Source organism: Anopheles cruzii, chromosome 2 (assembly GCF_943734635.1).
Source record: "Anopheles cruzii chromosome 2, idAnoCruzAS_RS32_06, whole genome shotgun sequence".
NCBI classification, from domain to species: domain Eukaryota; kingdom Metazoa; phylum Arthropoda; class Insecta; order Diptera; family Culicidae; genus Anopheles; species Anopheles cruzii.
In genome coordinates this window covers 38,053,984-38,080,414 of record NC_069144.1, presented here as the reverse complement: position 1 = coordinate 38,080,414, position 26,431 = coordinate 38,053,984, and the positions used below count along the sequence as shown (strand labels likewise).

General features: G+C 49.1%; 4 protein-coding genes across 4 annotated transcripts in view; all 4 read left to right on the top strand.

Moving 5' to 3' along the window:
• Positions 1-11,522: 11,522 nt before the first annotated feature.
• On the top strand, positions 11,523-14,351 carry LOC128279016 (uncharacterized). The gene is made up of 5 exons (XM_053017737.1): positions 11,523-11,719; positions 11,787-12,059; positions 12,136-12,241; positions 12,486-12,668; positions 14,337-14,351. Exons 1-5 carry the CDS (start codon positions 11,523-11,525, stop codon positions 14,349-14,351), a joined length of 774 nt encoding a protein of 257 aa, XP_052873697.1.
• An 894-nt stretch (positions 14,352-15,245) lies between these two features.
• LOC128267985 (putative fatty acyl-CoA reductase CG5065) lies at positions 15,246-23,603 on the top strand. Its single transcript, XM_053004967.1, has 10 exons — positions 15,246-15,342; positions 19,909-20,070; positions 20,142-20,235; positions 21,474-21,728; positions 21,798-21,943; positions 22,021-22,323; positions 22,391-22,633; positions 22,700-22,851; positions 22,921-23,026; positions 23,098-23,603. Exons 2-10 carry the CDS (start codon positions 19,952-19,954, stop codon positions 23,198-23,200), a joined length of 1,521 nt encoding a protein of 506 aa, XP_052860927.1. The 5' UTR covers positions 15,246-15,342; positions 19,909-19,951; the 3' UTR covers positions 23,201-23,603.
• Positions 23,604-23,760: 157 nt separating this feature from the next.
• Positions 23,761-25,660, top strand: LOC128279015 (uncharacterized). Its single transcript, XM_053017736.1, has 7 exons — positions 23,761-24,046; positions 24,129-24,258; positions 24,327-24,773; positions 24,848-25,042; positions 25,114-25,312; positions 25,375-25,461; positions 25,526-25,660. The coding sequence occupies exons 1-7, from the start codon at positions 23,761-23,763 to the stop codon at positions 25,658-25,660; spliced, it is 1,479 nt and encodes a 492-aa protein (XP_052873696.1).
• A 495-nt stretch (positions 25,661-26,155) lies between these two features.
• The window catches only part of LOC128268725 (oxysterol-binding protein-related protein 9), a 32,711-nt gene continuing 32,435 nt past the window's right edge, over positions 26,156-26,431 (top strand). Inside the window, exon 1 of the mRNA XM_053005920.1 lies at positions 26,156-26,263. Coding sequence (XP_052861880.1) covers positions 26,156-26,263 — 108 coding nt within the window. The remainder of the gene's footprint in view (positions 26,264-26,431) is intronic.

Below are 26,431 nucleotides of genomic sequence, written 5' to 3'. Positions count from 1 at the left end.
GTAAGAAGCCGGAGACGGAAGGACGAAAAAAGTGCCCCGGGACCACAACACAAAAGCAGAACGTTTCTCGGCGGAAGAATGCCACTTCCGAGCGCTGCGACCGAGAAACCAAATTAATAACAAGCCAGCCCGCCAGAAGGAACAACAAACAGTGGCCACATTCAATGAAGGAATTATGAGACGGTAATCACACACACACACAGAGTGGCAAGTTAATACAGTAAAATAAACCAACAAACCGCCCGGTCCTGATTGTCCGTGGGCGAATGTGATATTTTTGGTCGGGGCAAGTTATTCCTTTTTTTCTTCGGTTCCAGTCTTGATCGGTTTCAAGGTCTAAACATGGACGCAAAAAGTTCCGTTGGGGTTTTGTCCACCAAACATCCGCAGCGTCCGAAGTGGAGGAAAGTGGGGCCCAGCATGGAAAACGCTTGGGTCAAAGCATTGTAAACTACTAAAACTATGAAAATCAATTATTGAACCGGCTAACCGACTGGCCGAAAACAAAAAGGGGTCTTTTTAATCTGCTACAAGGATGGTCTGGCTTAGCGGTTCCCATCATCCTGCGGTTACGGTCACGGCTGTCCCTTGGTCAGCTGGGTCAGTGTGTAAAGAATCGTAGGTCACTACGGACGCAGCCTAACCCGTAGGGGTTAGTTTGCCTTCCATCAGCTTCCTCCGGCAGCCAATTTATCTGTGGCCAGCTTCCCTTCGGTGAGCGTCGACCTTCGGCGGATCAGCCGAATATCCTTTGCCGAAGGATACGGATGCAAAAAAACACACGAGCGGTTAACGGTTGGCTGTTTCGATCCTGATAAGCTGCCAGTAAACCGTGTGTGAACGGCAGAGCTGGAAATCTAATAACTATCATGAATTCTTTCACGCTTCGGCATCCTTTGGTGTGTTCTGTTCTAATTTTAGTTGCCAAGAAAGCGATACGTTCTCGTTTTGATATATGAAACACTGTGAGAACAATGTGCGTACGTCATGGATCATCATCGTCATCGTGTGTTAGTGTTGAGCGGCGAGCATATTTTTAATGTTTGTTCTTCACACGTTATGTTACCACTTGAAGCACCCCGTTTATTATATTTCAACATATCGTAGATATATTTTACATTTTTTGTATAAAAACTATATGTAAAACATGTATAACAAAATTGATTAGTTTCACTCAGCGCTGATGATTCTAGCTCGATGAACTAAATAAATATAATGAAAAAGGCCGGAAATAGGTCGCAGCGCTCCCAGCAACGGGTGAGTTTGTTTTTTTGTGTGTGTTTGGATCATCCTCTCCCTAGATCAAGTCAGGTGTTGGAGATAATGGATGGTGGCGAATTTGTTTGCTACGTCGCCGTGTTGTCGTGGCTTTTGGCGTCACACACCGATCCATCATCGGTAAAAATCTTGTGTTTCATTTTGTTTTAATTAAAACGTTTCCATCGTGTCCTTTTTCTGTGTCGTCCCAGGGGGCGATCCCGAGCATCCTCCATGTGCGGTTACAGTGAAGGGGCATAATTTAATGGTGCGTTGATATCTGGCATCTAATCTAGCAACCCGCACAATTGCGATGCAGACGACAAAGAATCGACAGCGATGGGGCGATCTAGTCGCCATGGACAGAGTTTGATCGAACCCTAACAATGAACTAACATTTCGAGAAGTAACTTCTTTTAGCACTTTGTTGCTAAAATACAAAATTTCCATGTAGATTTAATTGGACATCAAAATGGCGCTCGTTAGTTGGTGCAGCCCACAGCACTGTAGCAGGGTCCGGAGTTCAGCACGTCATCACACCTGTTTCGCCAGCCAAGCCAGCACCATATCGGGCAGCATCGGGCGCAAAGGTACCGTTCATTAGTTAAATTCTCTAAGGATGTCCCTCGAATGGAGTCGGCCCGGCGCTCGGCCGAACGGCTCCTCTCGAGTGGTGTCACGTCGGTTCGGTGGGCGAGTAATGTTTCCAAAATTTATGTCCCACGAAAAGTGAGCTCCAGCCGGCCAGCCTGGGCTGTTGGCGCTGGGTTCGGTCTCTCCGGGCCCGTAATTTGTGGAAGGGTCATCAGTGTTGCGTTGGGTTGTGTTAGACAAAAAAATAAACCACCGCCCTGTAAAATGCAACAGGTATTCCGGTTGTTCCGGACCTGTTTCCGGTTTTGTTTGGCAAAGCGCGATTGGTCGCCCAATGACGCAACTGCTTGGCCTGCCGCGCCAGAAGCACACACGGTCCTGTGCGTAGTCTGCGTTGAAGTAGTTCGCGTTCAACGGGCGCACACATTTGCAACAAATTGAGTTTTCAATAAAATTTACGACACGCGGCCGGGTCGGGGCCAGAGCTGGCGTGGTAATGGCCCACTCCAAGGTTGGGTGATTGGGGATGTTGCGTTCTTCTTCCTCAAGTCTGAAATATTAGTAAACTGCTCATTTTCGCCGAGCATTATCCAACCACAAAATAGTAACGTGAGCCGGAAGCAGATTCGGTTCCTGGGGTGCTCCTGTTGCTGCTGCTGAATGTGGCACATACCAAAACAGCTACAACGGTGCGCTTCATTAGCCATTGTGTCGGAACCTCAATTCAGCTACACGGCGTCGTTAGAAGTGGGTGTTGTTTTTTGCAAACGTACACCCTGTCTTCCTTAGCATCCGGTCCTGGATGTAAGGAATCCTTCGGTTTTAAAATATCTAGAACAGCAAGGTGTTCCACCGCACGAGCCACCGTCAAGGTATCGTCTATGAAAGTAATGTTTTGTTTAAGTTCCTCCCTGGAATCCTTTCTCTCTTTAAATGTTGAGATGTAGATGCAATTTAAGTAATTTAAATCAATATTTTTGAAAGGAAAGCTTAAAAAGGATTTTTAAAACGAAATATAAAATAAAATTAAATAAATACTAGTTTGACGTGTTGAGAAATGCTTTAAGAACCGTGTGGGTTAAAACCATCCTCATAATTGTTCTGAAATCAATGCACATTGCGTCACGCTTCTTACGTTTCCCAGAAAAGGACACTCGCATCTTCGGAATCACCGGTCGCTTCTTCTGCGGAAAACCCTCGCAATTCACCTACGACACCGAAAGTACTCAGCAATGATTGACAAGATACATGGTACGCCCGCGGGCGTCATGTGCGGTCCTAATCACACTAATTGCATTGTTGATCTGTTATGGCGAGTACGTGTGATGTTGAATAGATTGTGTGCTCATCGAGTTACGGCCAGGACGTCGTCACCACATACACATTACTTTCAATAACGCACTAGTGCCCGGGGACCATAAGAAGCCATCGTGCGCGTGGTGGTGATGTTGCTCCTGTCCTGTTTGGCAGTTTTCAGCCGAGGACGCCGCTCAGCGCACCAATGATCGATGATATGGTAGTCAACGCCAAGCAATTGCCATTAATGAAGCGCGCAATGGCAAGTGAAGCCGTCCTGGTGGACAGATGGTCCGTTTCCGTTTTTTTTCCCTCCCTAGTGCCAGACACTTTTGAAGTTGTTGTCCTTTTGCTGCTGTGGGAGACACACGGCAAGGCAAACCCATGCAGCAGCAGTGTGTACGAGTGGGATTTATTTTATGGATAATATTTCGGCACTTACACCGAAAGCGGCCTTCGGGGAGCTTTTAGTCGAAGTGTGCGCGGCGTGCGGCAATGGCGACGAAAGGCGAACAATTCGGATTAGGCGAGCGATGCTGCTGGATGCTGGGCTTCGTTGCTTTCCGTTCGATTTGTGTCACGTTTGAAGGAATGAAAGCACACATCGGAAAAGCGTGTGGGTGAATGGATAATGTTGGGTTTTCGCCTGATTATTGAAATTTATTAAAATTGTTATCGAATTTGCGGGCAGGCAGTTTAGGACTTTCATTTTTGCAAGCAAGGATTACAATAGAGGAGCCAGATTTATGAGTGAGGGAATATATAAAGGAACTGTGGCTGAGAAACTAACTGTGGGCTTTTCTGTGGTACTTGCCACAGATTCCGCGACGACGCGGAAACGCTTTTACCAGTACGTAATCCAGCACTCCAGCACCGGAAACGGGGCAAAGTGCATACTATTTTTTATAATCGAACAAGTCATAGAAAAAATATTCACCCCAAATGGAGGCGGAAGTGTTCCGTGTTTCGTGAAATTGAATACACAAGCGCGAAAAAAAGAAACGGAAACCACACAATGGTTGGTTACAATAAAATAAAATAGTGGCCTACGATCATCCTTCTCGGGGCAATTGTCGGATAAGAAGCCGGGTTTCCTGTTGTACTCCAACCAGGCGCGGGAAACTCGGGTTATGGTGGGAAAAGAAAAGGCATTCCCTTTTGGTGGTCCCTTTTGGAGGAGCCTTTCCAAAAACCTAACCTCAACCAGCAGCTCGCAGGAGCCGCATAATGGCAGAGCATGAAAGAAGCAGAGCAGAAAAAAAGCGAAGCATAGTTGGATGGTATTTAATAGAGATTTACTTCGCCACCGTACAGCGAGTGGTAATAGAGAAGCTTCCATTGTAGCCGTGTGTCTCGCGCTATTGTGTTTGTCTTGGCCCGTGGCGTTGGATTGTGCGTTTTACGGCGAAGGACTAAAGTGCCAACCAGCCAGCCACCGGCGGAAGCCTTCGGACGGGAACTGGATGCCTTAGCTGCGTACTATAAACTGCGTAGGTATGTTGGGCTCGCGGGTAAATTCAATTAAGGGGTTTCACATTTCATTCTCACGCTTTTTTCCATTTTCCTATGAATTTCCGTTGTAAAACAGTGCTGACCACATGCACCATGCTCTGCTCACGAGAATCTCCGTACAAAACCATGCGAAATGATTCAGCTTGGAGGCTGCTCTAGGATCTCCCACCAAATGATGGTGCACCATTCCCGACGAGAACGGATCTCGGTCTCGCACCTCACGCACTGAGGTGACACTTTCTATTAGCGACTTAACTTTTTTTGGCAGAGGCTTTTGACGCCTTACCAAAAATGACCATCAGCCAAACCCGCCAGGGTACTTCCGGATGCGGATTTTCCGAAATTGCGAAAAAACACTTTTCGGCAGCTCGAAATGGGAACAAAAATTAGATCAAACTGCCAACGAGCTTAGTGCCCGTGGACGATGGGCTGGTATATGAAAGTCCCGACAAAACCTTCGGCCGCTCGCTACGTTGACCTGCGCCAGTAGCGAGCGGGCAAGATTAACTGGCGTGCGCCATCTTGATTACGATTATTCGCTATTATCCGTCCAACGGTCGGGAATGTGTAGCCCTAAGGGTGTACACGAAAGCGCTTTCGGGAACTTGCCAAACTAAATTATTAACAATCTGCAGCCCGGTTTTGCAAATTGTTGCGCTAAACTTGAAGCGCCCCCCAAAGAGAAAGAAAGAGAGACCGCGAGAAGCTTTTGCTTGGCAAGGCATTGAAAGGGAAGGCAAAAAAAAACTGTCGCTAACACACTTATCGCTAACGTAAAGCTGCTTTACGCGGATTTCGCGGTGCACTTTTTACGGTGGGTTCTCGTGTGGGGGGCACGGCGGATAAAAGAAAACAGAGAGGCGAACCTAATCAAACGTTAGACGGCGCAGCACGCGCCATCCACCGGAACCTGTTGCGGAGACCTTGGCCAGGCATGCTACGCGTACCGCCGTTGGATGGATGGGTTCAGTATTTCACCGACCGACCGGCTCATGTGTGCCCGACGGACGTCAGTTTGATGATGAGAAGGAAAAACTTTACCGTTCTTGCCAAAGATTCGATTTGCGCTGTGCTACGGGCCCAAAGCTTCTGCCCAGTTTCTCATGCTGGGCAAAAAGCCGGCATCCAGCGAAACGATTATTAAGTTGTGGCGCACTTGCTGCCTTGCGGCCGAGGGTTTGCGGGCCGCCAGAAGGGGAGCGAAATCCTTCCACTCAGGTCTGGTGTGGTTGTAGAATCATGAATGAACGATTTCAGCCACAGATTAGCATCGCACACGCAAAGTTGTTAATTCTCTCATCATGTGGCGGGAGCATCGTGAATGTTGTTTGAACGTTCTTGTTGCTTTTGACGATTTTTTAAATTGTTTATATAGAACATTGTTGCTACACAGTTCATGGCAAAGGCAAAAAGTATGTAGGGCAACAGTTCCTTCAATAAAGAGTGCAGTGAGTGCTTCAGAAGATTTTAAATTCAAGTACCTATTATTAAAATCAATTAAATAACAACTTTCACTGGTACAGCTTGCTTCCAAAAGTGTTTATGACGAAGCAAGGACAGTTTTGAAAAATGTGTTTGAGGCTTCAGTTCACTGGGATGTCTAGTTTCTTCTGCAAAGCCATTTTGGTAACCTTTAATTGATTAAAATAATAACTTAAAAATATCATTAAAACAAGACCATCACACCGTTACAAAACATAAAATTTAAAGTTTAAACATAAACAGTGCTGGATTTGTTTGGAGAATCGTCGGGGAGAATTGTTGGGGTCGACGCTTGGACTTGATATTCACAAGATACTTAAAACGTTGGTCAAGGCGCAAGGTTAGAAATGTCCACGAAAGTGACAGCCTCTGCTGGATAATTTTATTTTCGCGGCAACGATGTCAATTGTGCGTTGACTATGCCGTAGCATTTTATGGAGGCCCCGCTAAGTGCTGCCATGAGCACATCTAGCAGCCATTGCACAACACATAGCAGTTAGCCTTCCGATCGTTAGCCTACGCAGCGCCTACTATTGCAAGTAACTTCTGCTTAACCTCACAAACGAAAGGGGGCTTTATAGCGTAACTATGCTTAAATCTTGTTTATCGTTTTCTGCACTATAAAAATCGTCCATCACAGGTGAGTATTAGTATTTATTTCGTTTACACGAATTACACTATGTTACTCTGCACGGTGCGCCGCAACATGGCCGAGCGTGTGTTTGTGTGGCGAGGGCATAAATGAAAAGTTTTTGATCCCCGACTTCGCGCGCCATTTCCTTGCGCTTGTTGGCGTGTTGCAGAAACCTTAGGTCTTTTTATGCTCGACGTGAGTCACTCCGGCCTTCGGAGTACGGTGAGGCGAACTTTTCACTTTTCGTGCTACAACCTCCGGACATTATGATGCTCTTAGGTCCAGCCGTGGAATCAGTTGAACAAGTAACTTTGCCTTTTGGTGCCGCACTTGGGGCAGTCTTTGCTCCTGGTCGGGCAGGCCACAAGGACACCTTCCCAATTACAGTAACACTGTACCACGCACGTTCGATGTGACCCGGATATCGGACCAAACGTTGGTGTCCGCTGCGGCCGGAACGTTCCCGTTTTCCAGTCGATTGTCAGGAGTCAAGATGCCGGCCCGGGTTCGGGCGCACTTTGTCTTTCGACTTTCCCGAGACCGAGAGGCTGCTGCAACTGCAGAACACGTGTGACTGTGTGTGTGGATGAGATTTATAATTTTATTGTAAAGTTTCAAGTACACCACCGTCGTGTGGGTTTTTCCACCGTTTGGGATGTGTTTTATCACTGCGCTCGAAGGACATCGACGGCCGGCACTGGGCTGCACCTTGTCGCCCCAAGATTTAAGACACCCGCGGGGATCACTACACGAGGTGCATAATATGCTTAGAGTGCAGAAAGAGCATTTTTGGTGCCACCAGTGGCCCAGGTAAGTGTAGCACAAGCATAAGTTTCCAACCTTCACCGGGCAAGCATAAGCCGCTGCCAAAGTAGCGCCCAACTGAGGCCAATTCATTGTATTGGCAACCTTTTCTTTTCGCTTGCGCTGGCGTGCCGTTGCAAAGTTTCGGCATAAGGCTGGGTCCGAGGGTAGCCTTGGATGCGCCCACCAGTTGGCCGGCATTTGATTGGTGTTGCGCGTTGCACATTCTACCGGTAGCTGTAGTTTACGATTGTTTCCGGTTAATTATTGTTGTTGGTTTGTTGGGCAAGTGAAATGTTTTGTGAATCGAGGTTCACTACTGTCGATCGATTTCAGATCATGATATCGATCATCACTACGATACACTTACGAATAATGATTCGAATTCATCTATAAGGCTCTGCTCTGCTATTGATCATGTTTCAAAACGTCCTCTGGGACGCAGATTTGTCAAAAATGTATGCAACAGATTGTAGGTATGGAACCATTACGGTTCGAACGACGCCAACGTTCTATAACAATTTCATCTTCCTGACGCGTTCTTCGTTTGGACGTTTTTCGCCGAAAATTCGATCCACATCATTTCATGCCCACCTTCACCATCGTTTTGATGACTTGTGGGTAATCCCTCAAGCCCGGAAGACCACTGCGGGAAAACCATTTTGAGACCATTCGATGAGCACAACAACCTACGTTCTGGAGGGTATCCTGGAGGACCAATTAAATTCTTGTTTTGTGCGATTGGAAATAATCTTGGTACTAGATGTGTTGTGTCGGAATTCGGAAGATTAAAAAAATATGGTTTTAAATAAATAAACCGGATACTCTTAGAATTTAAACTATTCTTAGAAGCATAATGTTTATTTGGTACCCTTCTTTTCTCTGTGAAGCATTACCCGCAGTATGTGGTCTAGGTTATTGCCTGTTTACGACACACCCTATGCATAACGCGGATGTTCGCCCGCCAAAAGCAATGTGCTTGAGCCGTACCATACGATGCCTTTTTAATGCGCATATCCGCCACAATAAAAAGTATACTCTAAAAAGTCGGCACCCTCACGAGCAGGGCACTGAATGAGGGTGATTTGCAATAGAATTGCGCTTAATAAAACTCTCGAGCCCGCTATCGTTAACGAGTGGCAACTCCAGCAAGTTGAAGCTGGAGTTGTTCCGCGAATACTTTGTGTCACCCCGGAAAAACCTGAAAACTGAATTGCGAAACACGACCGTTGGCGCGGGCACACGTCGAAACCGTGGATTGGGTTTATGTCACCCGAGCTTGGGGTTAAACTTTGGCACCACTTACCAGAGACCACTACTATCGTCCTTGAAGCAATCCACAACACACAGACACAGATCACTCTCTCACTAAAAGTACTGTCGATTGTAAAATTACATCGCCGAACGCAACGACACTAACTGCCTTCTAGTGCACCGCGTTATGCGTTACGCGCATCGCATAACGCTTCTAGGTTACGGTCGGCTGCGCCAACTATCCTAACGCAACTACTCACAGCGAACTTCTGAATCGTTTGCGGTCATTTCCGAACGATTTTATAAAGCGGAAAAGCCGGAAGCTGGCCGGAATGTGATTGACGTTTTGGTGTGTCCGAAATTGTGGGCCCTGTCGAAAAATTAAACCTAACCTAACCTAACGGTCTACGGCCGTCGAAGCCCTGCGAATATGATGCCTGACACACTCGCGTTAGCGGCCATTTCTTCACGCCAAGATGTGCGGGCGTCCAAGACACCATCTATCATTGTTATCGGAACCGTTATCAATAATAATGGCACGCCGGGCCGGGCTCCTGCCTTCCGGGTTTCGCATAATCCTGGGTTCCGCCTGTAAACTGAGGCCGGCTCGGCGAAGAAACCATCGCCGCCGCCGCCCTTGGTGGGTTGTAATTAAAGTAGTTAATTTTAATTTTTCTCTAACCACGTAAACACACACACACGCGCACGAGAGTCGCCCCCTGGGAGCACAAAAAGGGACAACAAATTGTTGGCCACCGGACACCGGACGCTTTGGCAGGTTTGGTGGTCGGGAGGTTGGCACTTACGCGCCTCGGCCCGGAGTGATTTATCCGGTTCCGGTAAGACGATCCAGTGTGGGACAGCAAATAAATCCACAGCAGCCCGACAGGGGGCCGATCACTTGCCGGTGGTGACCTTTGGTGCCACCCGGGTGACCGGCCGGCCAATCCGGCTGACTGAAGTTGGGTTTGCGGTCCTTGCGGCTTCTCCCTGTCCACTTTTGAGGACGGGCTAGGGCTAAGCGTGCTTGACGACACGTTGTGACCTAACGAGAATCTTCGCACCAGGCAGAGGCCATCGCCACACCACTAGACTGTACCCCGTTCCCTGGAGGGCACAAGCACGCCCGTTCGGTCATTGAATGTGGTCAGTGAGCTTTTTTCTGTCGGATATCTTCTTAAAGCGGCACGTCGTGGCATTGTTGCTCGCCAGGCTCACACGGCCGGGGCTGTTTAGCTGGCCGCGTGCGCCCTAAAAGCGAAAGGACATCCTTGGCCAAGTGCCGGGCCTGTTGACACGTTCCTGGATTCGGTGGATACACGTCCTCTGGAAAAGTGTGTGTTCCAGCCTCGTTGGCCGTACGAGTCCCTGTCCGGACGACAGGGGCTGAGTGTTCATTATCTGGAACATGGCATAATGATGACAGGCAACAGGATGTTCCATCAAAACGTGCGGCCAACGGATGCTGTGGAGGGGCACTCTCCAACGAATTTAATCGTCTGATGGTTCCGTACTCGCCGTGGGGATGACGTTCGGTGCATCTGGGTCTAAATTAATCGTCATTATGGGTTATGTTTAGCCAACACCAGGTGCTGCGTGTGGGATAGCTTCGTCCGACTACCGGCCAAGGTTGTGCCAGAAGTCGTAATGAGAATCTTGTGCATAGCTAACGATATTCCACACAAAAAAGGCAGGTAGGTTCAATAAATGGCTGGACTAATGGTTAGTTATGAGCGTGGCGCCCGAAGCAGCAAGACCACCGTTACTAGCGTTCCGCCGTTTAGCTCTCCAACCATCCAAGAGATTAGATGGTTGCTGCTGCTCTCGCTAGCTAGCCTCCAGACTCGGTGCATCGCCTCCGGTTTCATTCCCAATTCTTTTCCACGCCATCAGTAGAACGTCAAAGAAGTGGACCAGACCACGGACCTTAACGCTGTCAATCGTTGCGACCTCCAACGCTGAGCCCTACTCAGTAGCTGGTAGCGTGTAAATGCTTCCGAATGATTGATGTTTGGCGTGACTTGGGGTCGTGGGTAATTACGGACGATTATGCACCCGGGCTTAGCATGCATTTTCGATTAGCACACGCCGTTCCACATGGTGCCCTCAGAAGCCGCAGCATAGTGGCGGAATGCTATTGTCCCTTTCACCAAACTATGAGATTTACTTACTGAAACACCCTCTCGGATATTTAAAGTTTAATGCAAAAGTAACAAGGGGAAAAACGAAGCATATGAAGGATTTTTTATTTTTATTGCCTACATTTAGGCGTTATTGATAGAAAGGCCAGTTAAACCGGTAAGTTAGACAGAAAAGTAAATTATTCTTTTGAGAGTTTCAAATTACGGTTTTGTTTATTATTGTTTAGTTTATTATATTTTTACTTTCTCATACGTACAGTACGAGTTGTCATGAGTTTTGGAACCTAATTTTGAGTTCATTTGCAGGCTACTCCCACCGTACGTTAATTGTGTCATGTTTTACAAGCTTGTTTCCCGGGGAACTCAGCAATATCCGTGCTGATGTATTTTCAATCCAAAATGCGTTTTACTTATATTAGTTTGTCGATGACGCTACTACGTCATTAGGTGTCCTGCAGGCCATGGAGTTGCTTCGTACTTTTGCGTCTGAATCCTCGATCCACGGACTGTCACACCTGGTCCGGGGCGGAACCCACTGGCTGGAGAAGATGTTCTGGCTGGCCGTACTCCTGTTTTCGGTCGTCTACTCGGTCAACCTGTGCCACACGCACTGGGAGCGCTTCCGCGACAACGCCACCGTGCTGAACGTGGAAACGGACTATCTGAGCTGGCAGTTTCGGCCACCAGCGGCCACCGTTTGCTTTGATCACGTGACCGAGGCAACGCTGGCCCAGCTCGTCTCGAGGTTCGTAATCGGTGCTGCTGTTGGGTAAACCGGGGAACGAACGGTGACGAAATGTTTCGCGTTACAGATACTGGAAAGTGACCACGAATCATAGCCATTACCGGTACTATCGCCAATTTCTGCTCACGGTCAATCGGGCTCGGTACGACAATTTGTGGTCCTTCGAACCGTTCGCGAACGACTCGACGCTCGAAGGCAACGTCAGTTTGATCGATTTGGTGCGGGAGCTGCACCAACCGTGGACACCGCCCGGGAAATCGTTCGCCCCGGTCCTTACGGAGGTGGGCATCTGTTACTCGTCGACCGCTCTGTACTACCTACAGAGCCCGGACGTCGAAGGGTAGGCATCGAAGCATTCTCCGACCGTGGCGATTGTTGCACTGTGTCTCTCTTTCCATTGGTCGGAACTGTCTTAGGCCGCCAACGGAGTACTTGCGGGCAAGGGCCGACCGTTGCAGCACGCTGGATGTTTGCCGAGCGATGGTCGCCTTGAGCCACAGCGACGCCACCCGGAACGATGTAGTAAGTGGTTGCAGCGCACAGAACAATTTGTCACAACCCAACCCAACGAACCATAATGCATTTTAAGCGAAGCGTGTTGGTATGTGCCGAAACAGATTGAAAACTCTTGCATCACTCAAAAGCATGTTCTTCTGGCGGAGTTGTTGCTTTCAAGTTTAATTTTTCTACTACAAAACAATTTTCGAGTGTAAACGAATTGTGAGGGAATCTGAGGGAATATGAAATTGGTGATATTCTTTTCCAGTACATCCACATAGAGGAGGACGTAATGACGGGCGACAGCCCTATCCACTATCTCCTCGGCGAGCACCACATCGTAAGCTCGGTCCTGTCGGTGGAGCAGATTGTCGCGTCCAAGGCCGTAAAGCAGCTATCCAGCCGACGGCGCAAGTGTCGCCTACCGACCGAAGGCCTACAATATTTTGACGTAAGTTTTCTCCCTCAAACGAACCCCATCAGCTATAGATTCCTGATAGCCAGGGGGTCCTTAGGTTTACACGATGAATTTGTGTCGCATCGATTGTCGCATTGAGGCCGCCCTTCGTCTCTGCGAGTGCGTTCCGTTCTTCTACAACGTCGGTACGTAATTGCCAGCGGAAGAAACTAGAACCGTACCGTCTAATTAGCAAATTGTTTGGTCAACTTTTTCGGGCTAATCGGCACCAAAGGGAAACCCTTCTGCCGGCCGGCTGGCCTGTACTGCTTGGGGATTCACTTCGAAAGCTGGTACCCGACGGACAACTGCAGCTGTACGCCCCTGTGTGAGTCCGTCTCCTATCGGCAGGTCTCGTTTAAGCGAAAGGTAATTGGGTAACGAGCAGTTCCGGTTCAGTAGCCTGCCGTCATTAGATTGTGTTGCTGTCATGTCAACAGGTGATGGAACAGGCGAGCAGCAAACTTGAAACGCAAATCATTTACCCGCGCATGAGGATGAAGCGTGACGTCCTGTTCGATATCAGCAACTTAATCGGTTAGTTGGAACCAAGGCCCGGCGGGGTTGTGTTCTTTAATAACAATGTCCCTTTCGGCCCAACAGTTTCATTCGGTGGCTGCGCAGCACTTTTTCTCGGCTGCAGTTTCATCAGCTTCGTGGAGATTGCATTTTTCGTCTTGGAATATCTTCTCAAACGGATCTCTGCGTGCCGCCGGCAGCGAGCGTCGCGGGACATTGTACGGGAATTCGTACCGGAAGCCATGAGGTCATAAAAATCCTTTCTTCAATTCGTATCCTTTGCTGTGACCCTGAGGATCTTATCGATGATCCCTTTGGGGGAACGGTATGATGTTTTTGGTAAATCGATTAGCTTAAGTGGATGATGCAGTAAAATGAATCGATTAAAGGTTCTGATAAATAAAATATTCTTAAATCTCCCGCCAATTTCACAACATTATAATTCAAACAGATAAAAGAAAAATAGCTTACAAACATAAGAACATAGTTCGGATTACTCTTCTAGTTATTTAAGAAATTTACTCCATTTTCTCCGAAACATGATTCACTCGGTTCCGTTCGTTCCGCTTCAGTTGCTCCAGATTTATGCTCCTCGGTGCTCACAGTCGTAAACATTGCCCCCCGTGCTAACGCCCCACCAAACAATGCTGGGGTAGTCCGAGAAGTCAAAAAGTGTGCACGCATCATTAGCGCTATTCATAGCTCATCATTGAGGCGTTTTCGGTTCGAGGGGGGCGGCCAAAGCCCAGGCTATCAGTTCGACGACCGAGGCAGATCCCACCCAGAACCCGGAGACCGGTTTCGCAACCGGAGCTTCTTCGCAAGAGACCAACCCGCAATGGCTTCGATAATATCGCGCCTTATCGCGTTGATGTTTCGGGTCGTTCCACGGGTTCTGGGTTTGTCGTGGTGGCCCGATTAAGACGGAGATCGATTTTCAATCATTGAACCGGCCCGAAAGGAATCTCCGAATATTCTGCGCGCTGCCGGCCGCCGGTTTCATCTGGTGAGCTGTTGTTGTTGTCGGTTGGCCGTACACTATCCGGTTTTGTGGATTCCTGCGGTGTGTAGAAGTGTGTGGGGAAACCATTTTACATGTTTAAGAGACGGCCATTTTTCTCCTTTTTTTTGTTTGCGTTCCAGAATGAAGATGGTTAATAGCGGTTTAGTTTAAAGTTACTCATTCACAAATGTGAGACGCAAAGATTCGGAATCCGGAGAAGCTAAAAATTTCGGGTGAGAAGCAATCTTTTTTTATTTACTGCCATAATTTAACGTTATTTAAAACTACTTTAAGTATAACATCCGGTACAGTTTTAATAAAATTAAATACTAAAAAAGTATTTCAAATAATCAAAGAACAAAGATGTCAGCAGCAGCGTCACGAAGGGTCCAAAATGGGGAGTTTGGCCAAAATAGACTACTTTGTGGTGGTCAATCTCTGAGGTTGTCTGCGCTCCGTCTGCTGTCTGGAGGCCGGCAAATCTGCAAGATCAGCCCGCGGCACACCTGTCTCATCCGCGATGTTACGCCATCAAGCGATCTTCTCACGATGGCGATCTCGCGAGTGAGAAACCGCGGATCATCGCAAAAGCTCGGCGCTCTCTCTTGCCCTCGAAGAAGCCCTCGCTACTGCGAGAAGCGCCTGCAGAAACAAATTAGATACGCGCAAACTGAATCACTGCGCAGAACGACGCAGGTTGCTTTCGTGAAAGAGTCTCACCGGGGATTGCTTCACCATTTGCAGAGGGCGCAAAGCAGGCGTCGTCAAGCGGCGGCGGCGGTGTGTTTTCCACCAACATCGTTACCACCATTACCATCGTCATCGTCATTGCAATGACCGACCGCGAGACCGCGAGGTATTCCGCGGCCATAGCGCCGTAGTGTGCGTGCGTGCGAACACGATTTCCACCGAAACATTGCGAGAGCAGAATCTGCTGGCCCGGTTTGTTTTTTGAGGTGGGGATCCTGAGAAAAGCCATGTCGGCCGGCCGAAGCTCTAGGTCGTTAGAGGTAGGCACAGATCGGGCCAGGCTTTAGTTGATCGGTAGATTCGACGCTGAGCGGTTCGGCTTTTTCGGTGGTGAACGGTGGCTTAACGGTGCTTAGATTGCGTTGCGTGAGCGAGTACTGCAGCGGGCCCCGAGAAGTAAGTTTCGCAATCGCCTCCACTTGGCAGGAGTTCTGGAGGGTGCACCCAGGTGCACCCAGAAACACGTTTGACTGGAGAGAAGTGTTGGAAATTGTGCAACACGGTGTGCGGGTTGAAAGTGACACTAGAAACGCGGCGTAGTTGGTAAGGCTCAGGCTGAGTCTGAGGGCGATCGTTCCCTGGAGGGCCACAGAAGCCCGATCACGACCCGATCGACTGCGGGGCGGTGTCTTCACACCAATTTTCGGTAAACTTCGACCCCATTTTGTACGCCAGTGCCAAGTTCGGTCGGTGCCAAGGTAGGTTCGGCGCGAAACAGCGTCAGCCCAGCACGGTTTCGCCATCGCACGGTCTGCAAATAAGCCATTCCATCGATCAGCAGCGGCAATAGGAGCGGGCGCGTACAGCATCTTCAGTCTGCAGGCTGCGGCTGGTGAAGGTTACCTGGCTGGCTGGCCTGGTCTGTGCGTCGTCGTCGGGGTGATCGATGTCATCATCGCGCCATGCGAGGGGCACATGTCTCGACGGGGAAAAGTAATGAGAGAGGCGAAGTAGACCGACCGTCGCAACCAAATCTTGCACCTCGCTCCTTGGAACGTTGTGCACCGCCGTTCGCCGTACGCATAACCAGTTTTTGAGTTTGTTTATTTGAGCAATCGACCCACCAGCTCACGCGGTGCGCGGGAAATTAAAGAACCACGAACTACACGACCCCAATCCCAGGTGTCGAGGTGCCCACCTGATCAGCGAAGTTCGAGAGAATGGAGCTGGAGTCTAACACGAATGCAGCCCACATGCAAATGCGACTTGCATCGCGAGCCCGGTGCAATGCTGCACCTTAACGTGTGTGGTTTCACGAGAGGTACCAGAAGATGTCGGAACCCCCTGCGCCACCGGAATGTTATGCTCTTGGGCTTGGGAAGCAGGTTGCTTGGGTGCGTGAAGGACCGCACGGTCTTGCCTAACCGGGTGGACTTTCGGCGATGCACGGTGCCGTTAGACGGTGCACTTTCAAACCGCCCAGCTATGCAGCCCAGGCCGAGGAAGTGAAATCTTGTTCTTGGCAATGCTCTTTCAACACACCGCACAGGGCTGCCACCGCGCAACGCCGCGCATTAGACTTTCGCCCTTTCGACGTCTGGCCCGTTGGCGTCTTGCAATACGCAGCTCCTAATGATCGTGGAAGCGCGGTTTCTGTGACCTTTACACGTTCATCGGTTCGACTTGTGACTAATTTAACGGTGTCTGCACAGGGCACAACGTCTTTTGGTCAGGCTTTTCGATTTGCAGACGAGCCTAATGGCCGGTGTCGGTGACTTTAATCGTTCGGCGATCGATAGTCCGGTCCGGGCCGACGTCTTGACTTCCTGGTGTGACTAACCGGGATGTTAGACGTGTGCGCCGTATTTTTATGTATTGATTTCTTTTTTCGGTTGACTTCCTGCTTATTTTATATCCTGTTTTATTTGTTTTTGTTTGCTCACCAGTCAAAAGCCTTAAACAGTCTTTCGGCAGTTAAGCCTTTATCTGCACAGCTTTAGCCGAAGGCTATCTCAGCTCCTGGACTGCGTTTAGAAAGCCACCAAACCTTGAACTCTGTCGCTCCGATTAGCAAGCAACCTTTGTGACTGTGCGTTTCCTACGTTTTAAATAGTTTGAAGTCTTTTGGATGTTTTGATGGATCTAAAAGAGCTGCCCTTGTAACACTCCTTGGCCGGTGTCTTTCCATCACGGCTCTGGAATCATCCCACCTCGGATGTTGGCCATGGATGCTAATGTTGGTGACCGATTTTGATGTTCCACTGGCCTTCAAGACCCTGCAAGCAAATGGAGAAGACTAACTGATTATCATCATTATCGACTCACCCTATCACGCTCACCTTCGACGGCGATAGACGAAGATTGATTAAGGTGTATACCAGTATTTAGTATCAGCCTGGTCCTAACAAGTGTGACTCCTTCTGGTGTCTGCCATGTGCGGGGGGCTCTTTTATGGTCTCCTAAGCTGTGGTATAAAACAATTTGTTACGATTGTTAGTTTCACTCTAAAAGTAAATTGTTTTCCCCCGCGTGGGCCCACCGCTGCCGGCGGAAATGCCTCAAAACCGTGTGGCCCAATCGTCGTAACCATCGCATCGCTGAGTCAATATCTCGACGCAATACTCGGCGCGGTGAGGGCAAACCTTTGTGCGGAGAAGGAGAAAATTAAAAAATATTAGCCCTGGCCCGAAACGCGGAGCTCCGCACTTAATTAACAGATTTGGTGGGTTCGTTGTCTGCTGTCGTTCGCCGGGAGCCTGGAGCGCGCTCGAAGACAGATCGTGTGATCTACTTCGGCGGCGGCGGCGGCGGAACCTTGAAAGCGGCGCTGATCGAAGGAGCGCGATACCCTACCGGGTGTGATCATTCGACATTGACCTTGGGGGGCGCTCACGCGCGCGCCGTCAACGAATCTCCGCCAAACGTCACTGACACTTGCGCCACACGAAACACGTTTGACGGTCGATCGCGTCTCTTAGCGATTAGGTTCGCACCAGACGGGCGGTTACAACATTTCGGTTTTCGAAAATCTGAGTCTGAGTTCCGTCCGTAGTGGATGGCACGCGAAATATTGGATAATGAGCTTACTCGATTGGGGCGGACGTAGAAGCGTGAATCGAAGGTCCGATAGATATTACGTCAGTTAAGTTAGTGGAGCCGCACGGTGGGAGTGCCACTCCTTCTGTCACATCCTAATAAATTGGATGAAGTTTGTCGTTCGTAAATTTCTCTTCATTACCGGCAGGGGCCAAAGTATCCGCTTACCGTGGGTTTCTCATTTTGAAGCGCACCGGAAAGTGGGTCTCTCTGACCTGACGTGGGCGTCCGTTTCACGGCAAGCTGGGCTTGGATTCCTTTACCCTTGCCAATCCTCACACGTGTTACAGCCCAGATGCGCTCAATGTCTTTCTTCGCCCATGCCAACGATCAAAACATTCTGCAGTGAATAAATTTACATACGTCGATCCGGTCCAGTTACCTAAAATTAGGTACATGAATTTTATCACTCGAATTAACCTTCAACAAGGAGCTACTACAACGCAGTGTCTGCTGGCAAAGAATTTAAATCAATATCTCTCAAGGGTCGCGATCTCTGACGGACTAGAGTCCTTCACGGGGCTCCTCGGCTACGGTATTTCGGTGGTAAACATGCAAATAAGGAACGGGAACGGGCTTAGCCTAATTAACATCAAGCAGAGACGAATCTAACGTCAAGACGTTAGCATTCATTTATCAGCCACCAAAGGGGCAACATAAACCTTTCGCCTTCTATGGCCTTGCTCTGGCACGCCGTGAGTGTGTCACGAAGACTACGCGAAGGTCATCACCGACGCGCCGACCCACTGAAACGAATAGCTCTTCCAGTGCAGCGGCAGCAGCTTCCAACGTCCGTGAAGGATAAGGTTCGGTTTTCTTAGGAGCATTTACGGAGCCGCTAGTTGGAAGTAACTGATGGCGACGCTGCTAGTGGTTCGATAGTGATACCACACGCCCTCAAGGATAGCCTGTCCCCGATCTGCCCCGGCCAATAAACGGTGTCACGTTCTTGCGTTTGCGGCTTAACACGGTCAGTAACTGCGTTCCGAAACGGAATCGACAGCCACAGTGTTCTTTGGAATGTTTGCTTTAAATCGGCACTGGCCGTTCAACCGGCCGTGGCCAACGCTTCGTTGAATCGATGTCAGAGATCGTATTGATGTCAGTTAATTATGGGGGCCTTAGCGGGCTTCGTTTGGCATCCACCATCGATCAAGTTATGAATTAAAAATCGATCAATGTAGCGATCCGTTGCTACAACTAATTCGAGTGGAACCGCCAGACTTGTAGTCGTTGCTTGCGGGTAGATTCGTATTTTTTGTTGAAATCTCATTAGGTGATTGTGATTAGCGACTGAAAAATATTACTAAATTAAAGATATTACTACAAAGTACTATACATCAAAGGCAAAGGCAAGACAAACAAGCCGATCACTGATGATTGCCGGTAAAACTATTTGAACATATCATAGAATGAGAAGTGACAAGTGAAATCGTAAATTGCGAGTAAATCGCCAACGATGGCGACAACGACGGCGGTAGTGACCCTAACCCAATGCAAATTAATCCACTAGATTAACACTAGCTATTGTAGTTCGCAAATTGAAGTTAAAGTTCGTGGTGTTCCTGCGGCTGATGATGGTGGTGCGCGTAATTAAGCGAACCGTTTGCGGCTGTCAATTATGCAATCGACCACGACTCCGGGTCTCTATGATTGTTGAAAGTGAATTAATTAATGGCCTGGTGATAATTAATGCTTCCACGTCCGCTGAAGCAGCTTCCGCCGTTTCGTGACTTCGTGCTTGTGATGAGGTGTAGAACGTACCTTTCGATGCGGGGGTCAAATCACTGTACTTACCGCGATCGTGTTAACGATCGACAGATTAAGGATTGTTTGTTTTGTGGCAAAGTTCCGGTGGATGGTTTGGTGTTTTTTTTTCAAACAATGTTCTAATTGTGTGACCCTACTTCTCATTTGCTCACTCAGCGTCTCTCCGGTTGAGCGTACCGTGAAAACCAGAAGCCACGACATGGACGTCGACATGAACGACGGAAAGGATCGCATTGCGCCGATGTTCAAGGGTCGGCACGTGCTGATCACGGGCGGCACGGGATTCCTGGGCAAGGCGTTAATCGAGAAGTTGCTCCGGTAAGTATGGGCCTCGCTGATGGCGGATGTTGAACGACCATTTTGTCACCATCGCAACGCTCTCGCTACAGATGCTGCCCGGAGATCGGCCAGATCTACTTGCTGGTCCGGGCGAAGAAGGGCAAAGCGCCCCGGCAACGCTTGGAGGACGTCTTCGCCAATCCGGTAAGCCTGCGCGACCTGCTAATCAAATTGAGGACAAGGATGTGCGACGACATCGTACGAGCTGGTGGGCCAGTGGGCCACGTGAAGCATAAAAGGAGCTCCGGCCCCGGCCCCGCAGATGCTAACCAGCAACGTCATAGGCTTGCACTCCCTCTCTCTCTCGGTTTTACTATCGTGTGGCGTCGGCACTTGAAAAGCTCTGTGTCGACGGCACAGGTTGCCTCGGACATGGCATGGGTTGGTCCGCGTAAAAAACCAACCTTGGGTTGCCCAATCGCGGCTCGACGCATTCACGGATCTCGCAGCTCGGTGTTTGAATCGTTCATTTGAGCTTTCGATGAAGCAACCGGCGGTCGGTGGTAGTCATTAGCACACGCCCGAAGCATTGCGCACACGAGAGCGCATCGAGAGTGGTGTAAAGTGGCGCACGTCCGAATGTTGTCTGTTACATCTTTTGAGATACACCGGTTTTTGTGTGTTTTACTTCTATTTTTCCATAACCACCTAACCTCATTCTCGTAAAGTAAAGACGTCCGCCATTACACGCCCTGCGAGTGGGTCAAATTGCACATCCTGTCATGGTAGGGCTTTAATGGCCGTAAAGGTAACCGGCATCAATCTGCCAGTAGAATATATTACCGGCCAGTTTTAACAGTGCGGTGATCAGTCTAATCGAATGGCCCCGGGTGTCGCATAATCATGTGAAGCACTAAGTGGCGCCCGATGGCTCGTGACACCGCCGGATGAGGCACTTTCTCCGTTATAGGTGATTATGTGATTAATCTTGCGTTTATGTAAGCGCACAGATGTTGTAATGGCTCAGTGATGGGTTTATCATGCAGTAGGCGATACTTTTCCAATACACTATTTTTGTGACAGCAATGAATCTAGTAGTCATACGGTGTCGCTGAGGTTTCATTCCTTAACGTGTTGCTTTGGAAACGTTAATGAAAAACTGAAACACTATTGGCAAGTTCGAACGGGCATTTTGTCTAGATTCAGCTTTACAATAATACGTTGAAAGTAAGATTTAAATTAGCAATAAGGTATACTATTCGAAAGTGGCCACTCCGTCAGAAGAACCCACAAGCAAAATGATTTATCTTTTAAAAAATACCTCAAACGAACTTTTGATTTGGCCTTCTTGATATCGACGCTCCCAATTAACGACTTTTACGGCGGATTTAAAAACTTGATGCGAATTTAATGCCCCACATGGCCCCCGTTTCGCTCCGCAGCTATTCGACACGGTCAAAGGCATCCGCGGCCTGGATGCGTTGCTGAGCCAGTGCACCGTGGTTGGGGGCGATGTGACGGAACCGGACCTGGCCCTTTCGCCCGAAGACCGGAACCTGCTGACGGACAACATATCGATCGTGTACCACTGCGCCGCCACGATCCGCTTCGACGAGACGCTGAAGAAGGCGGTCATGCTCAACACCCGCGGCACCAAGCTGATGATCGATCTGGCGAAGCAATGCAAACAGCTGGAAGTGAGTGTTGCCCGAGTGAGCCCGTTACGCCCGGTGGCTAACGATCGCGGATTGTCTGATCTTTCACAGATGTTCGGATACGTGTCCACCTCGTACTGCCATCTGAACGAGAAGCTGCTGCTCGAGAAACCGTACGCACCGCCGGCCGATCCGCACAAGGTGATCAAAGCGGTCGAATGGCTCGAGGAAAGCGTCGTCGATGGTATGACCAAAAAGTGAGTATCATATCCGGGGCAAGGTCTCAGCTTGTGGTCTCCTTCTTAATGGTTGGTTTCCACTGTTCGTGTTGCAGAATTTTGGGTGATTGTCCCAACACCTACGCCTACACCAAAGCTCTGGCCGAAGCACTAGTGATAGAGTCGATGAGCGAGATTCCGGCCGTCATCTTCCGTCCCTCGATCGTGATCCCGACCTGGCGCGAACCGATTCCCGGGTGGACGGACAACATCAACGGCCCGGTGGGTCTGCTGATCGGTGCCGGAAAGGGTGTGATCCGTTCGATGTACTGCAACTCGGACGGCTATGGGGACTATCTGCCCGTGGACTTTGCCGTCAGTGCGATGTGCGTGTGCACCTGGAACTACGTTGGCCGAAAGTAAGTCTGTGACGTGGAGAGTAAACTGGGCCGGATCGTTCCTAAGGCCTGCCCTACTATTTTCCAGGGATCATGCTCGCAACATCTACCATCTGGTGAGCTCGGCAGAGATTAAGGTCTCCTGGGAGGGCATCATCGAGCGCGGCAAGTGGATCGTGTCGAACAAGATCCCACTGAACGGTGTCCTGTGGTACCCGGGTGGGTCGATGAAGCGCACACGATGGGAGCACAATCTGTCCGCGTTCTTCTTCCACTGGATACCGGCGTTTCTGATCGACTGCCTACTGTACTGCTTCGGATACAAACCAATGTAGGCCGTGGAACCGTCTCTGGTGGAGCGAGCGATCGCTAATTCTTGTCCGCTCCCTAATTCCAGACTGTGGAGAATACATCAGCGTATCGCCAAGGGTTTTGAAGTGTTTGAGTACTACGCCAACAATCAGTGGGACTTTGACAATGCCACCATCCTGTACCTGCGAACGATCATCAACGAGGAGGAGAAGGTTAAATTCAAAATCGATGCCGGAGGTAATGGAGGTCTTCCGTTTGGTGGCTTTACTTCTCCCAAATAACACACTGTTCCCGACTTCCCGACAGGTGTCGAGATACAGGAGTACTTTGAAAACTGTATACGAGCCGCCCGGTGGTACATCCTGAAGGAGACGGACGACACGATTCCGGCCGCTAGGCGCCACATGAGAGTGTAAGTATTCGGCGATTCGGCCCTGCGTCGTGACGATTTCTTTACCAGTACCATCTCTGCTCTCCCAACAGTATGTGGTGGGTCGACAAGATATGCAAAACAATAATCTACGGTGGGCTCATCTACTACATCGGAAAGGCGCTCTACTCGCTACTGTTTGCGTCCGTGTTCTAAGCTCCGCCGGGCTGGATGTACCTTACCTGACTAGATCCTGAACCCCTTGACCGCGTGGCCCGCAGTTGGGGGCAGTTCGGTATTAATTAAGCGCAATTAATTCTTAGATTCCATCACGCCACTGCCGCTACTCACGGTGCGATTCGGCGGTCAGTTTGTTGATTGTTTTTCACTCTCTTCCGATTGGTTCTGATCTTTGGCCGGCATCTAAAGAGACACCGTTTCCGACCATCGTCCGATGGATTAGCCCATTTGCCGTTCCGGTTTAATTTTTGTTTTCGTTTACTTAGTGTCCGGGTGTAGTGCTGTAAGTGTTTAACTGTGGTTCACGTATAGACTAAGATGCCACCGCCGGACGCGGCGGCAACGATTATTAATAAACCACTAAATCATTTGATTTTTATCACCAAACCAATCGGCGTTACCGATCTTGGATCAATTACGGAATGGATGTGACCCTGGTAAGAGGTCAACCATCGGCGTGCTGCTTAATTATTGCATCCGAAACAGTTGACCAGTGAGGGTGTCCTTTAGTCGTGGTGAACTCCGAACGCCGCACGATGAGCAACGCGGACAGTAAGCCAACGGAGAGTACGTTCTGTCAGATTATGAAGCCCATCTACTACGTATCGAAGTTGACCGGGTTGTGGCCACAGTCTTTTATCCAGTCGTCGCCCGGTGTAACGGTGCTCGACATTGGCTACGTCATTTTTATCTACGCCCTGTTTGGGTACCTCATCGCCATCAACATGAGCACGAAGCTGTGGGACTACTACATGACACCGTTTGGGTCGGAAATCCTTCGGTACGGATTGCAGACTCATCTAGTGAATGGGCTGTGTCTTGGTAAGCCGTCGGAGTGGCCGGGATACCTCTCTCTCGCGGGCGCTTTTGAGGCTAATGCGTTGTGGTGTTTAATTTGTTCTAGGTGTACTAATAATCACCACAAACGTTGTACAGTACCGAAGAAAGTGGGAATACATGAGCTTGCTGGACGCAATAACGAAGGTAGTCGAACAGGAGTTTCACGTCAAAAGTCCTGTGAGAGTTGTGCAACTGTAAGGGACATAAGCAGTCACTAAAAGCTGCGAGTTAACTAATTTTAGATTAATTCTATCATCTCCAGTTTCATAGCGTTCATTATATTTTGGGAAAACGCGTACCTCTGGTTGGTGTTGAGTGGTTACTACTTTTTGATAGACAGAACTTTAAACATAAGAACCAGCTATCTCTACACTTCTTACTACGTAATGAACGTCTCCATGCTGGCTCTCATCAACGAGTATACTTATTTGATTGTACACATCCGTCGGCTCATGACGATTGTAAACAGGCTGCTGAAGCAGTTACTGTTGAACGATGCCGAAAGTGAGCTGATTCTACTCGACAAGGGTCGCAAAACCAAAACGCCAACCATCGCGTACGATGAGATTTTTACAATTTACGGACAAATCGGAAAGGACTTTGTGAACGGTGGAATCCAAACGAAACCAAACAAGGCAACAAAGACCTTCGTGGTGCCTCCGGCGTCGGCAGGATTCAACAAACTCTCGGCGACTACCGTTTATAACACGTAGGACCTACTTGGCTGTGTGCAACGGGCAATGACTTCTGACGTGTCTTTATATGTTTCTTCGCCTTCCCCAGCTTTGTCACTCAGCTGAAGATCGACAGCGAGTCCAGCATGGATTCGATACTAAAATCGCTGAACCGCCTTTCCGTACTGCACTATCACCTGTGCGATGCGATCCGGCTGGTCAATCGCATATCGTCGCTCCCGATGATGCTACAGTTCGGGGCTATGTTTGTGTTTCTAGTATTTGGCCTATTCACCATCTACAAGTGCGTACCCCGGTCAAAGTGTTTGCGGATCGATGCGCGTTTGCGCTCACTAATTTTTCCACCTTCACCAGAGCATTCAACTCCGGAACGTGGGCATTCAAAATTATGGCCGTGGCTAACGCTTCGTGGATTGCGTTCTACTTGGTGGGAATTTTGACCGTCATTACGGCCACCTCGGCGGCCACGACAGCGGGCCGCGCTACGGGCGATATTATCCACCAGATTATACGAAAGCATCAGAACCACTTCACGAGCGACGTAATCGAGAGGGTAAGTTCTGGTGATCGAGGATTTGATCGACCTCTTATCTCCCTGTTGTGATTACGTTTTAGCTTTCCACAATGTCACTGCAAATAAAAATGCGCGAAATGTCCTTCTCCTGCGGCTTATTCCAGTTCGATTGGCAACTGTTTAGCTCGGTAGGTCTAATGGTGCCTAGAATGGCACAAATCGATAAATATTTAACCGAAACACGATATGCAGATACTTTCAGCTTGCGCAATGTACCTCGTGTTTCTGATTCAGTTCGACGTGACACCCCCGCTTGGGCTATCATCGGGCAATCTAACCTTGCCGTCCATCGAAATACTCAACATTCCGACTGGCGACGGTGAATAGTCACGAAAACAAGCACCTGATTTGTACTAATGTACTCTGCACGATGGCATAAATATTTTCTGTAATAGAGTGACGCAAACCTTACACAAATAAAGCTTTCGGCAAAATGGCAAAATATTACCGGGTAACGAATTTGCGCACTTTCACGGGCACAGCATTTAAAAAAAGGCAAGCTTTGACAGCTCATCGGTTTAGATGCCATTCGGTTTTAGATGCCCTTTCGCCTCTGACAGTTCGCCTGTCAAACGCTTCGTCGGTCTGTATCGGTTTGGTCCCGTGAAATTTGTTGTTTTGCTTGCGAATTCGTGCCTGTTGTTTCGTGCCGTTTCTCTGTGCACACCCGTGACGTTACGTGGCCCGTGGTGAATCAATTGGTGTGCCCGTTCGTGCGTTTCGTGATCTCCGTGGAACGGCCCCTAACGGAGTGATTCAGTGTGCGAGTGTTCCCCTCAACCAGCCTCCGAGCAGAAGGTTCCGTTCCGGGCGACCGACACAATGGCGATGCTGGAGGGAACACTGTCCAAATGGACGAACGTGATGAAGGGTTGGCAATATCGTTGGTTCGTTCTGGACGAGTACGCCGGGCTGCTGTCGTATTACACCGTAAGTTGCACCGATTACTAAGTAACCCACCAAGAAGCGAGGACAGAAGAGAACCGTGTTGCAAGGCAACATCACACCTTTTCCATGCACGATGGAAACCGGCAAAGCGAGTGTTTCGAGGGTTTTCCGTTCCAACCGGCACCACTTATTGATGAATATTCTATTTTA